At 39.6% G+C, this 15,050-nt stretch overlaps 1 protein-coding gene across 25 annotated transcripts in view; it reads left to right on the top strand.

The window, feature by feature from the left end:
• The window catches only part of SLC8A1 (solute carrier family 8 member A1), a 338,333-nt gene that overhangs the window by 284,672 nt on the left and 38,611 nt on the right, over positions 1-15,050 (top strand). For all 25 annotated transcript variants that reach the window (XM_016141927.2, XM_016141925.2, XM_016141944.2 and 22 more), the window contains 2 exons: positions 180-310; positions 3,483-3,582. In XM_016141927.2, coding sequence (XP_015997413.1) covers positions 180-310; positions 3,483-3,582 — 231 coding nt within the window. The remainder of the gene's footprint in view (positions 1-179; positions 311-3,482; positions 3,583-15,050) is intronic.

The following is a 15,050-nucleotide window of genomic DNA, read 5'->3' as shown; positions in this document are numbered from 1 at the left end:
TCACAGTGATATGCTGCCTGACACACCAAGTGTCTATCCTCTCCAGCTTTATGATCTTACCAAGGGACTTTTAGTAGGTCATTCGGACTTCCTTCCTTCTTGGTTTTCTTGCAGCAGGGTCCAAGGATTTTCAATAAAACTGAGCACATTGCTCACTTTGTTGCCTTTCCCTTTCACAGAGGAATGTGATGACAAGCAGCCGCTGACCAGCAAAGAGGAGGAGGAGAGGCGCATTGCAGAAATGGGGCGCCCTATTTTGGGAGAACACACCAAGCTGGAAGTGATCATTGAAGAATCATATGAATTCAAGGTATGCTCACCAACCCCACCCACCGGGGAGGCCAGGGCCATCCCGGGACCAAGACTGTTCATAGTGCTGGCCTGCCCTGTCAGATCTGTAGGGAAAGAGAGGCACATGTAATTTCAGGCAACTGCTCATTAATTGAGAGGATGTCAATGCAGAATTAGAATTAGAGTTAATATGGATCCTTCAAACCAAACAGTATCAGAACCAGGGCTTTGCGGTTGGCATCTGTCACTGCCCAGGGTGCCTGAAGGGAGGGTTTAGACTGAGGAGATAGCAAGGAAGAAGCAAAGGTGGATTTCAAGATATTGTTATGTGGAAAACACCAAGCTCTATTTGAAAAAGCTATTAAATCTCTTAGAAGCAAGGCATTCACACGGACATTTAGGTGGCTTTTCTTAGGCACTGAAAATTAGGAGGCTTTTTTTTGGAGGGAGATGGTAAGGTCTCCCCATGGAACATCTCATTGACAAGCTCTCATTTACATTTAGTCATCCTCTTAAGATCCCAGGACTTTTTTTTTAGCACAGTCAGCATACTGAAGGAATACTGCCTGTAACCAGAGAGTTTATCATTTAATTAATAAAATTAAATTCTTAGTTTTCTAGATAATGAAACCTATTTTTCAGAAGTTAAACAAATAGGCCTTTGGGTGAGCTTCAGACTTTGAGGTGCAACTTCTGTCCATTCTTAGCTGCTCCCTCTGCCCCTACTTCACCCCCATCCTGTCTCACTCATGTGGCCCTAGCATCTGAGAAGACTCCAGCAGAAGACATCATAATTCTATGATGGGACGTGAAAAGGAGCATTCTCTTTCTGGCTTTCCAGAACTACAAATTCATAAAACAGCACTATTTTCCCCACTTCTTTTTCCAAAGCAGACTCTGCTCCTGTCTGAAAAAAAACAGAATTACTATTTCAAAATGGAGAATCAGGCCACCGACGGAGAAGCCTTGGTATTTACCTGGATTTCTTGTCGTGGCCTCTTTTCCTTTAGCTGGGCCCATTAATTATTTTTTTAAATTTAGTTCACAAATCGAGGTGGCTGATGATACGAGACAGGTGGAGAGTAAAATGTCTTTCAAATTACAGCATAATTTTTAAAAGATAAAAATGCAATTAAACTTTTCCCTTCGGGCGATTGAAATCTGTTAATTTCCTTGCACTCGCACTCAAATCTGGGTGACACCTCACAATGTCCCACTCTGCTTTGCCCACTGTTTTTTTGTTTACTTGTGACAGGGCTGGGCTTTCATAAAACTCACTGCTGAAGAGAGGTTATAACAATCACTTACAAGTCTAGGGCAGTGAAAAGTTATCACTGGCATATAGGAAATCTCTGGATAAATATAGATGGCAAAGAACTAGTTAAAGTATCTGAACACCAAGTTCGTCTTATTCACTTCCCCTCCTCCCATAGGTCAAGGGAGGACACATATGCAAATTAAGATCTAGGAAAAACCCAAGCTATCCCATAGTTTTCCAGGGTTAACAAGAACTTAAGTTTACAATCTACCCTGGGTTTTACATTTTTAAGTTTAGTTTATCTTAAAATTTTGTTCTTTAGAGATTATTTCTTGAGGCAAATCTGCATTCAACTGTTAGACCAGTCTATCCTGTAACTTGTTTATCTCCAGGTGATAAACATGGGAATCTCCGCCTTGGCTTCCAAACAAAGAGGCTCCTTTGGAGAGATCAGCCCCAAGTTTCCATTACATTTAGGAAATGTCAGGGTCCTTTCTTGTTTCAGTCTACACAAAACTTTGAATTGGCATCAGCTAAGACAGAGTGCTTGATTAGATGTGGCTGAGTCAAGAGAGAAAAGGCAGATGCTTGCCATGTGCTTCAGGTTACAGTGGCCAAGAGCAGTGATGGTCACAGCTATTATCAGGGGCACTAGCAGTTCTAGACAGGAGGCTAGAGGCTGAAAGGTCACCACCCTAAGGACAAACAAGCAATAATAAAAAAAAATGATGTTGGAAAAACAGTAGGCTAGTTGGAGATGGGCCCTTTCACGTTATCTCAGTATTTCAAGTCAGTTCAAATGACTCGTTGAACTAACACACCTGACATTCTGATTTAGCTTTGGCCTTCTGTGCATCTTTTTTTTTTTTTTACACCCAGTTAGCTGATAACATGTTCTCTCTCAAACCATAGTCAATTCAGGCACAGTGCATTAAACATGTACAGAGTTTGACCTAAGACAAATAATACGTGTTTTCTGCCTCTTTGCAATTAGTGGGAATTCGAGGATGCTCTGACAGTAAGTGTGGATGTGTGGTAGACTAGTCAATGTGGTAGTTCCTCTGGGAAGAGCAGCCTCATGTCCTGAAAATGACCCTTTTCCCCGTAGTTGCTATGATTTGTGGTAGTGCTTTGGGTGCATCTGCTTACTTAGTTTTCTTGTAAACGCTTGACTGCTCCTGTTGTTATATTAACTGACAATTAGAAAGCTAGAAAGTGCTCATTGTACAAAACCAAATGCTTAAAAAAGGTAGAAGGAAAAAGAAGAGGTTCAGTGTTAATAAAGAAGGGAGAAATTCAGCGCAAGGTAAATTGCAATGTGCTCTAAACCATACAAACTGACTTTTTATCTTATTTTTCTTGTTTACAATAGCCATAGGGTGAGAGCGAATTCTCTAACCAAAGAAAAATCCATTTATGGATGATCACCCAGCAACAACCTTGAAACCTGTGCTAGCTGGCTGCATTATATTGATAAACACAAGAGCAGTAAGAGTTTTTAGTTTCTTAGTCTATCTGCCACTTCCAGTTATGCACAGATATGTAACGCTGAGCAGGGCATATGTTAATTCAGGTGCAGACAGCACACTCTAGATGAAGCCAGTAGAGAAGCAAGTTCATAAAGCCTTCAGGGGAAGGCATGGGCTTCTGCAGCATCTGCTGTTCTAAACAGTGAGGCCATTCTTCATTGGCCATTAGGCAGTGAAGGAGGCTTGTATTTGCTACAAAGAAGTTTCCATTTCAATATGTTTCCAAGTAAGGACCATGCCTGTTTGCATAATCATAACAGTGTTTGATGTCAATACTGTTCTTCTGAGCCTAACATCTGCTACCCTTTATATAACTCTGGGGTTTCAAAATCAACAAGGTCTTAGATTTTCCAAGGCCTTAACTAACCTAGCAGTTATTATCTTACTCTTTTCAACCTTTCTAGAGTACCGTGGACAAACTTATTAAGAAGACAAACCTAGCCCTTGTGGTTGGGACGAACAGCTGGAGAGAGCAGTTTATTGAAGCCATCACTGTCAGCGCTGGTGAGTGCCTTTCTCTGCATGTTATAAATTATAATGGCCTGAGCTGCACTTACTTTTCCACTGAGTCTATGTCAGAGCACCAAAGAACTTCAATGATAAAAGTTAGGAGAGAAATAAATGTATTTGTAGCATATGTACATGTTTTGGAGACTAATTTAGACTTTCTAGGTGAAACGAATGTCCTCAGCATTGCATCTTTCTCTCTGGAAATAGACAAGATAAATTTAAAGCCTTTTGTGTCTCTATCTAAAGGGTAGCCAATCGCGAGGCTCTGTCTGGAAAATTCCCTGAAAGCAAAGTGGCCAAGTAAAAATCACAAAGGAAACAGCAAAATTATAGGTGGGATAGGATGACATTAAGACACTTCACCACTACCATCTGCATCATTTTACACTCTCTTCAACAACGTCTAACAAAGAAATGTCTGCACTGGCTCTAGAAGTGGAAATAGAATCACATTCTGTTTCTTCCTGTACAAGCAAAGTGCAGAGTTTTATTTAGGAAAATCGTACAAAATGAAGTGTTTTTCAAATTCACGGAGCCAGAAAAGGGATTAAATATAGAAAGAAGCATCCCTTTCCTGCATTGTTAAACCTTGTCCACTGTGTGATTGTATAAAGATAGGAGAAAGTCCCTCTCACAGATTTACGAAAACAACACTGTAGTGAGTTGGGTTTTTTCCCCCCCAATTCTTATGCTCCATCTCCACTGTTGATTTTTTTTCCTCTTTAAAGATCCCCACAGGCTCATCTTCTAATGTTGCAACTAATGAACAAAGCTAGAGTTTTCTAAGTAGTGATTCCCAAACTGTGAAACATGGAAGTAGAGTCACTAACAGTTGGGTGGTGACTTCTGACACAACCCCCTCTTTCCAATCTGCCACACAAGAATTTGACAGATCTCCCAAGTGCTGTGGGAACAGAGGATGGTAAAAATTATGTGCCCGTTCATTATTAGTGCTCTTTGTGATCACACTTTACTTTCTTGCACTTGAGTATTCAGTGGAAAGTTGTGAATATTAAATGATGGGTACTTGCTTAGGAGAGTAAATATGGATTTACATTTCTAACAGGCAGAGAGGGGAACACCCTGTCATTTAGGCAGCTATGACAAAATATCATAGGCTGGTTGACTTCTAAACAACAGAAATTTATTTCTCACAGTTCTAGAGACTGGGAAGTCCAAGGCTCTGATTTGGTGTGTGGGAAGAGCCCGCCTCCTGGTTCATAGATAGCTGTCTTCTCCATGCGTCCTCACATGGGCGAAGGGGCGAGGGAGCTCTCCAAAGTCTCCTTTATAAGGGCTCCATCAGATTCATGGGGGGTTTGCTCTCATTACCTAATCATCTTCCAAAGATTTTCCCCAAATACCACCATTTGAGGCACTAGGGTTCAACATAAGAATTGAGGAGGGACACAAATATTCAGTCTGTAGCAATCCTTCATTATGGCTTATGTTTCCCACAAATCTAAAATTAGCATCTGAGGCATGAAATATACTCCCTCTTCACAGAGAAAAAAGAACTAAAAGGACAAAGATAACCTAAATAAGAAACCACCAATGAAGCCGTGATAGAAGACATGAAAAATATCCAAATTATTTTATGGGCTTTGACATATCAGAATTGAAATATTAAAAGCAATCTAAGCCTTAATGAACCATTCTAAATAGTTTCCATGTCTCCTGTGGCTGCAGATACATGAGCCATTGTATAATGGGCATGTGCTGGACATCATTCATTCATTTTTCTATATGTCAATCATTGTTCTTGGTGTGAGGGATAGGACAAGTGAATGAAACAGACAAATGCTCTTGCTTGAGTGGAGCTTACATTCTAATGGAGGAGACAGCAAATAAGCAAAATTAAGCACATAAGTAAAATAAAATGTATGTATGACAGTGAGCTTCTCGCGGAGAACAACGAAGCCATGGAGAGAGATGGGAATTGTGCATAGGAGCTTCACTGGACGGTGGCCAAGGGCACGCCGTCAATAGATGCTTCAATGCTGAATTTGCTTTTCTAGCAGTGGAGAGGTTTTGTATTGGTTCATTTATACATTTTTGTAACTCTCAGGGACCAGGGTAACTATTTTATGACCAGTCTATAGCAGTGGAAAAGGTCGATTTTAAAAGTGAGAGAAATTATGTCACTGACAAGGTCAAAAGTATGTATTTCATCCCGGTGAGAGAAGGTATACAGAGAAGCAGCCATAAAGATGCTAATAATTCCTTACTTTAAAGGGGATGATTTTGGTTTGCTGACGTCTATGTATTATTTTGAATTAAATCCTCTCAAAATCCCATGAGGTAGGTGTTAAGATTATTCTTACCCTCTAGAGAAAGTATCTGAGCCTCATTGAGGCAATGCAGCTTTGCAACCCAGCTCAGAGTGCCCTGATCCACTGATCACTAGTCCAGTGTGCTGTTCACTACCCTTAAGAGAGAAATCTCAAAGTAAGAAAATCGTTTCCCACTTCTGTCTCATTGAGTGACACTAGTCTTGTCACCTCTCCTGATGCTATGGTTTTAGCGTACTAACTCCTGCCCCAATTTTTTGAAGAACTATTAATGAATGAAACGCAAAATCTCTTAAGTGTTCTTATTTGTCATGCAATATATTCTATGTTTCTAAATGACTACTGGGGAATAAGACAATTGCCTAGAAATTTGTAGGCTGCTGGGTAAATTGACCTTATTTACAATTTAGAGACCAAATATCAGAAAAGCAATCCCATATGTTACAGGCACTAAATTACATGAAGGCCAGTTAGCTCAATGTTGGTCATTGGGATTAAATTTATACATCTAAAGAATGTTAATTTTCTTGAGTTGTTAAATAGACAATAAAATTTGTAAAACAGTATTTATGAAAACAGACTTTGATTGGATTTTAAGATTTCATGGCTAAATACTTGTAAACCAGGAAGATTTGCCTTATTAAAAATATTAAATTGCTTTGAAATGGCACCACTGAGAAGTTTTTTCCTGTGCAATTTTCTGTGTAAAATTAAGTCTATATATCTTGCTAAACAAAAATAAGAATTTCGTAAGTAGGTTTTGTTTCTGTTTCTCACTGATTATATTTAAACTAGTTTCGAGGTAGCCCCCTGGCAACCTTTTTGTTCCCCCGCTTTCACTGAATTTCATAGCTCAGTAGCTGGGCCTCCTGTGACCATCACACATCTATGAACCAAGTTCTTATAGTTTAATATTTGAAGAGTCAAAGGATTTAGGAGACTCCAGAGATTAGGAAGGGATCAAGCAGTCACATTCCAGCAGTTCCCTTTCTATCATTTCCTGGGTGGAATACCAGGAGCAGTGGCCTGGGGCAGTTAAGGGGCTGTCAGGAACTTGCAAGGCCAGTACTGTCAATGGCGCTTTGAAGATGTGTCAGCAGACGTACTTCCCAGCGAAGCTAGCATTCACCGTATGTCCACTTTGAATTTCTCCCAATGCCACCTTCTCCTTAGTGTCTCCATAAGGCAGAATGGAGGATGGGCTTTAAGAAATTGTGTACCAGCTGGGATCCAAGGGAGAAACATGTGTCAAGGAGGAAGGCAAACATTTGTTGGCTAAAGAGAACCAGATGCCAGTGACAGTTCCACAACCACTGCATTGCTGTTCTTCACAACAGCCGTGGGCCTCAGCACGGTGACAGAGGGAGTGATTACAAGCCTAGATTTGGAGGCAGATGTGGGGTTGTGTCCCAGACCTCTAAAAACTCTCTGGGTTACTCCGGACAGATTACTTCACCTCTAAATCTCTATTCCCTCATAAGTAACGTGGCAACAACTGCCGCTCATTCACAGAGTTACTATAAGGATTAATCAAAGCAACGCGAGTTTTCACGAGGGCTGTCTCTACTTTTAGATACCACGTTTGGTTGCTTGGGAGGCAAGTCGTATTGAAGATCCTACAATAAATATAACTGAATTTTGTATAAATGCCGTCAACTCAGTTTAATTACTAAAATGGCTAAGTGACTAAAAACGCCGTTGTTTTTTGTTTTGTAGTAAGTATTACATATACTACTTTACAGATAAGAAAATGGAGATTCGGGAAAGTCTTATATTTGCTCAAGAAGCAAAGCTGATAAATGGCAATGCAGGGGTACAGATCAGCCCAAGATTCACTTCAGGCCCCTCACTCACAGTGCCTGGGGCCTGAAACACACACACTCATGCACACACACTCACATGAATACAGATGTAGAACAGATCTATGCACGCATGCACTGATACACACAGACATGCATTTTTGTGTGCAGCCATACATGAACACACGGAAACACACATATACATGTGTGCATACTCAGACACACAATACACTAAACACACACGAAGACATATGCATGCACTTTATATGGCATATATCTTTATTCATTTGGATAATTGAGCTGCAACTCGAAAATGAAGTCTTTTTCCCTCAGTGTTTGTTACGTCTCCTAGAGCCTAGTTCATAGTCCCTTAGAAAGAATGTCAGTCAGTTCCCTAAAGAACGAAGGGGAATGTTTGTTTGCCTACGTGCATCCACAGGCTTCTCCTGCCTAATAATTTGTAACATTATTTCAAGAAAGTCAACATACTGTTCTCTCTTTTACCTGACATTTTTAAGTATCTAGCTCTAAGGGTTTTTCTGAAATTCTTTTACATTTGATGTAGATTTTACATATTTAACATAATATATATTAGCATTGTCATAAGGAAGGAACACTCAAAAGTGACAAAGAAAAAAGAAGTCTTTTTGTAGTCTTGGTTCTATCTTGTGCCAACCATATAACCTTGACAAAGTATTCAACCTTTCTGAATTTTAGTTTTAGCGTCAGGAGAACAAGAGGGCTGGACTAGATGAGTTCTAAGATATCATCCAATATTAAAATGTTGGAGCTCTGTTGACGGTCGTCAAAATTCTATAGTATCCCTGCTGGCTTTGCTTCATGGACCACCTGATTTTGGCAATGGAAAACATACTTTTCCCACCCACCTGACTTGCTTAAATTAAATATTTAGCACAATAACAGCAAACAGTTCAGTCTATCCTCCTAAAAGGAAAGGGATGAGAAGCTAGTCTTCAAAGAAACTAAGTGAAATGATGACTTCAAAAACTCCTATTTTCTTCCTGCTCCATAATTGGAGCTCAGAAATGTCTGTAGAATCCTCTCAGAAATGTCTGTGGACATGTCTGTTGAATGGCAGACATTCAACACAAAGGCGAGCTGGTAGATTCGGTTGGTCTGTCCACACTCACTACAGTAAACAGTGGATTACAATCAGAGGCCTGACTTCAGCTATGTAAGAGTGGAAGGCAAGGTCTCTCAAGCCTATATGGAGACTAGTTTAGTTTGGGAGACACTTCTGACATTGGTCTTTCACCCCTGCATGCAATGTGGAGTGGTAAGTGCTCTTAATTAAACTGAATTATTTCATGGCAGAAGCTGGCAACATTGTGATGCCCCCAGACAATAATTCACTTGAAAATATTGTCAGCCTGAAGACTGATTTACTCCATAAGTCCTAAATAATAAATAATAAAAATGGTCCCTCAAATGAGTTTCAAGGGATTGCCAAGCAATTCTACTAAGCAGGTATCTTTCTACTATCTCTTCTATTATTGAACATCATTACTGAGGAGACACTCTCATTACTTAACCCTGGGTCATATGAAAATCCCATTTAAGCAGTTAAAAAAAAGTCTTGCTGGGTCAGGTTTGATAGAGCCTGTGACTGTAAGACAATCAAGACAAAAGGTGGGGTGAGAGAGTGTTAGAGAGTGAGAGTTTTCATTTTGTCCTGTTTCCTGTGTGACTATAATGATTCCTAATTATCCTTTATCTAAAAATCATAAGCTGATTGAAGTTCGTGAAAAAGGATGTGGCTTCGTGAGAAATAGTAGTTACAACTGCCTTAAAGAAAGTCTATCGAAAGCCTATACATGAAATTGTGGTGGCTCACTTTCTGCTTAAATAATATTACCATTTATTGGCTGTTTACTACATGGCCACTGCTTTATATCTATTATTTCTATTCTTCACAGCTATACTGTGAGGTATTTTTTTGTCCTGTTTGCAACTGAGAATCCTGAGGCCCAGAGTGGTTATTTAACATGTTTAGGGTCACATGACTAGCAAGTGGCCAGCTGAATATGAAAACCCACCTGAGTCCAAAAGCCAGTAAGCTGTTAGCTCAACTCTAGATGTCCCTCCCACAACTTTAATTCAGGTCTTAATTGGCCAGGTTTCAAATGAGTTAATGCAAGACAAAAGGGACGAAGTCAAAGAGTCTTTTACTCTCAGTTACACGTGGCGAAGTTAGGGGTTTAGAAATGAGCATGCAAGCATAGGACAGAGACCAGAAGGAATACCAATTGTGGAAAGCGGACAGGATCAGTCACTGCATTTCTTAGGACATCCACGTTTAATCCCATCATGAGGAACCCAGAGGGACTTCCAAATTCTTTTTGTGATCTTAGAATTGTATTTATATCTGCTGCTAGAAAATAGATGACCTCTGTCTTTGAAACATGGAAATACTAAAGAAATCCTCTAAAGGACCCTTCATTTTCTGCCAATAAATGTCAACTTGCATTTCATGGTACTGCTACTTGAAATTTAGGGCTCTGATTTTAATCAAATGGAATATCCACCTTAGATTACATGTTAGATAAAATGGGTAATTTGGCCAAAGCCCATCTAATACTTAAGACACTCTGTCTAATGGTCACATTAACTAAATACAGTAACTGCTCTTCCTCACTTTGAATCAGATATCAGAAAGTAAAGTTTCTTTAACTTATCTGAGCCCCTGTCAAAACTGCCCTCAACGGATTTAATTTAGTTATAATTTTGATTTTTACCTTTAAAGCATATTTGGAAACTATTATTTCCTCTTAGTTACTCACTGAGTAACTGATGTCACTCACTATTTTTTAAAAAGCCTGATAAATTTCCACTTTAAAGAAAAATTTCGTCTTCCCAGAAAATTAGTTTTTATCATCTCTGCAATTAGAAAATCATAACTATATAATTCGATGTTTTCTTATTTGTTTTGGTCATCAGAAAGTTTAGTCAAATTTGTTGCCCAAGTATTTAAAATTTACTCGGTTCAAAAGTCTGAAAGCATTTCTTTATTTCTACTTTCTTCAGACAGTTTTTGCCCTATTTTATCTTAAAGTATCTTATGCACTATTAATAGGTACAGATCTGTTCAAGTTCTCTTATAAGTAGGAAGAGTCTAAATTAAAATACTTTTTTTTTTAACCAGCAATCTTTTTAAAACAAAATCTTTCCTGTTTACCACTATTTCTCTAGCACCTGGGATAATGTTTGGCAATGATAAGTATTTGTTGAATAAAGAACGAAAGAATTTGTGTGAATCAGTGTTTCCCAATCTACATGTAACTGGATTAAAAGCCTGTATTCACTACATCACACCTTCATATCTGATTTAGAAAAAAATGTATGTGAATACATACATGCTCTCACAAACACATATGCACGTATTTTTACAAATAGAATATATTTTTGCGTGTGCAAATTGGATATGCAAATATATTTTAAACTGGCATTTTTATTCTGATTTACCTAGTGGATTTTTACTGTTACTTGGCTGATAATTGTGATCCTAATAGAGAAAGAAGAAAAGCAGAGGGCATAAGTAAGAAAGAGGTTGAGAGTATGCTCCAGAGAGAAAACTATTTATGGGAAATATACTAGGACCCTATCAGTAGGGAAGCAAAGCAAATCCTGCATGTCTATCAACTTGAAGATGTCAGTGATAGCAGAATAAAATGTGGAATCAGGTAGCTTCAACTTCCAGTTTCAGAATGAGGTGGGCCAGCTACACAGGGGCGGGAGTACAGAGGTCAAGAGAAAGAAGCAATTATTATCTGGCCTCTGGATATGATTTAGCTGATATTTCTGAAAAGAATATTGGATTTTAAGGCTGTTTTTCTCTTAAATTGCGTATTACAAAATCTTGAGGAAAATCCTATTGGAGGGCTCCAGCATGATTCAGCACTCTTATTTGCAAGCTTGAAGTCATGTCTCTAATGCGGCTTTTGTCTGGAGAGGCAGCAGCTCAGCTCTGCAAACAATGCACCATCACTGCTTTTAGTAGTTCTTTTGTTGGCATGGGCTGCTGCCATGTGAATACGGTTTGTGATATGAACACAGTTTTAGTTGTTGCTTAACAATCAATGCCCAAGGCGTGGAGGGGTGGGGGGCGGTGCTTTTCCTCCCCAGGCAGGAGCCTCTGTACAGTGATTTTAGCATGGAAAACGTTTCAGCATAATCCTAAGAGGCGAAAAGAGGAGAAACCAACACACACACACACACACACACACACACACACACAGAGGAACATCATAAAAGTGACTTGAGCATTAATTCTTGCTCTTCACAGCCTGCTCTCTCCATAAAGACCTTGTGGTTCTGACTCTTGCAATCAAAAGCCACTTGCCTGAACCAACAGCCTTTGACATACACTCCCCACCCTCTACATCTTCCCTGCCTTGCCTGTGCCTGGTCATGTCTGGCTGGGTGTTACGTCCTAAGTCCTATTAGAGCATTTGAGTCCAGAATCTGAACATGAAGCTGAAAAGAAGTTTATAGATCAGATATTCTAACTTCTCCTGTTTTCGATCAATAAGAAGCTGAAACCAGAGAGGGAAAGAGTTTCATCCATTATCACACAGAGCCTATTTTAGAATCTGAAGTTCTTGCTACACCAGACAGCACTGCTTCCATTTTTCTTTTGGAGTTGGCATTTGTGCCTTAGCCCTTATTCCCATGATGCTGTTACCTAAGAACCTCTGGTCTCCTTAATGTCATGATGCTTCAGCATTAGGTGAAACAAAGACTGAAGCTTTGCCTGGCCAACAATGTAGAGGCATTGAATGGATGAATGGCCCACATTGATGAATAGTTGTTTTGTGCTCATACAAGCCTCACAGCAACCCGTTGTAGCAGGTATTCATGAACCCATTTACGAGATAGGGAAACAGAAATTAGGATTCGCACCCTGACCCAGGATTCTGATTTCAAGGTCAGTCCTCTTTCCACCTCTTCACACTTGTGCCTCCCAAAGATTAATGCCTGTGGGTCACAGGTTTAAATCAATTCTTGGCACTTCGCTCTTCCCTCAGGGCCTGTGCACATGGAAGGCTTTCTTTTCTGTCTGGATGTTCTCATCATTAAAGCCTTGGCTCACGGATCACCTCCTCAGGGGAGTTTCTCAACCACCCAGTCACACCTTATTCCATGACCTGACTTTATTGTCTTCATTGTCCATAGCAGTATCTGCAATTATCGTGTTTGTTCATATGTTTTATTTGATTACTTTCTCCCCTTGGAAGCTCTGTGGGGTCTGTTTGGCTACATTTCTAATGCCTAGAACTGTGCCTGACATAGAAAGTATTAATAAATATTTACTGAAGAAATAAATGGTACCAATAAAGTGAGTCTTTCAACCACTCCTTTCCCTTTGAAGGTATCCTACAGATACTGGTCCAGGTTAGGGGTTCGGCCTAGACTTTGATACAAAATAGTGACCTGACATATTTTTAGAGTTCGGATCTATAAACTTAATAGCATTTGCGCTATGCCTAAACCAACTAAGGAAAACAAGCCATAGGCTTATTAATGATGAGAGAGAAAGAGATATTTTTAAGATGGTTTATATTGAAGAAAAGCATCACAACAGCTTGGTGCAGGGTTATCATTTATGGAAGACTAAAAAGCCACTGGCAGGTAGACAAACTTGTTTGTCAACACCCACCTTAGCCAGCCTACCCTCTAAAAAAAAGTGTTCATGAGCAGTGAGGAAATGGAGATGCTTTGTCTGAATTCCACTGAGTTAATCCTTCCATCCAGAACCAATATTACTACATAGAAGATTATAGCTTCTCTTAAAAATCTCAATTATCTTTCTATCAGCACCAGAGAGAAAGTTAGTGATGGCTATCCCTAGTTTCCAGGAGAAGAAATGGAAGTACAAGGAGCATCTGTGAGGTGCCTGAGAACATGTAACTCATCAAAGTCTCTTTGTTGTCAGTGGAGGACCCTAATAACTAGGAGCTCACTGAAAATCACAACAGGGAGAAGGAAGCAGGGGCATGCAGATGAGGGGTGCCCCGAATAATTGAAATCACTTCGTATTGTACAAACCAAGGCCACGATTAGAATCTTAGATTTTCAACTTACATTACTTTGCCAGCGAATCAACTCACAAACCTCATAATCAGAAGGAAGAACTTTCAAGTGATCCTGAGACCAGGAAAGCACTCACAGAGGAGGGGCATTGTTGTTGCTGAAGGTCTATGGTTTATTTGCTACACGGAGAGAGATGTTTGCCGCCCAAATGAAGAGAACACACAAATGCAGAGAATTCCCATCAGGTCCAACATAAACCACTAACAGGATTTTCCCAAAGTTGACAGGAAAACTAAACTCTAGGAAGAAAAAAGTAGAGCCATTTATTCTTTCCTCAAAAAAGCATTCAATAATTTATATATGATACCATTCAGAGCATTACTTTAAGGAGGGTAGTTATTTCTCAATTACACTTTTCATGAAACAATGCTAAATGGACTTAGATTTTATCCAAATGGATTTTTGCTGGACAAACAAACCACAGAGGTTTTTCTCTCTGGAAACAGTGGGTCAGATAATTGCAATGAAGTGGCAGAAAGAGTCTGAGATCTCATTAAGCATCATTTAAACTCTCTGAGCCTCAGTTTCTTCACTTTTAAAATAGAGAAAATAATACCAACATTAATAGGTTGCTGGGAGAATAAAAATTAAATGGGATGGATATATTTATCATGTGCATGAAGGCGACACACTCCATAAGTGAATCCAAATGCGTAGATTAATTACAGCAGCATCTTACAAGCATCCAGACAGTCTGTATGCTCCTCTGCTTGTGGGGCAGCCTTTGGTAAACATCAACTCTTTATATGAATTTCAACATTTTCCTAGTTTATAACATTGAGTTGTTTGTTGAAAACTACAAACAGTTCCTCCAAGGCTCAACTTCCAACACTCCTGGCAGCTAATTCAGACACAGCTGCTGCTATTTACAAAGGTTATCAGAGGCCTCAAGCCAGTCTTAGAACCTGGTGTGCCCGCATACTATCTACCATAACTAAACCACCTAAACTAGCAGGAGGCATCTGCATTTGCTGAGTATCAGTTCTACTTGTTGAGGGTTTATTACTTAGGTGCTCAAATGTATAGGAAATGCTTCTCTATTGCAGAAGCCAGGAATTCAGCTAATCCTACAATCAATAAAGAGTGAGCAGACACTCTGAATTTCAAGATTCTCAGCCGGATGTGGAGTTACTTTGCAAAAACAAAGCTTGGGGCAAAAACACACAAGACTAAGTGTGTCAACCTCTGCTCATTTAGGAACACTCAGTGCACATAGAGGAATTCTAAAAGGAGAGAGAGGCTAAGCATTCGATTTTCAGGT

The sequence above is a fragment of the Rousettus aegyptiacus genome, unplaced genomic scaffold (genome assembly GCF_014176215.1).
Source record: "Rousettus aegyptiacus isolate mRouAeg1 unplaced genomic scaffold, mRouAeg1.p scaffold_m13_p_7, whole genome shotgun sequence".
Lineage (NCBI taxonomy): Eukaryota > Metazoa > Chordata > Mammalia > Chiroptera > Pteropodidae > Rousettus > Rousettus aegyptiacus.
Note: the sequence above shows the minus strand (reverse complement) of the source record. Positions and strands in the feature narration are given on the sequence as shown.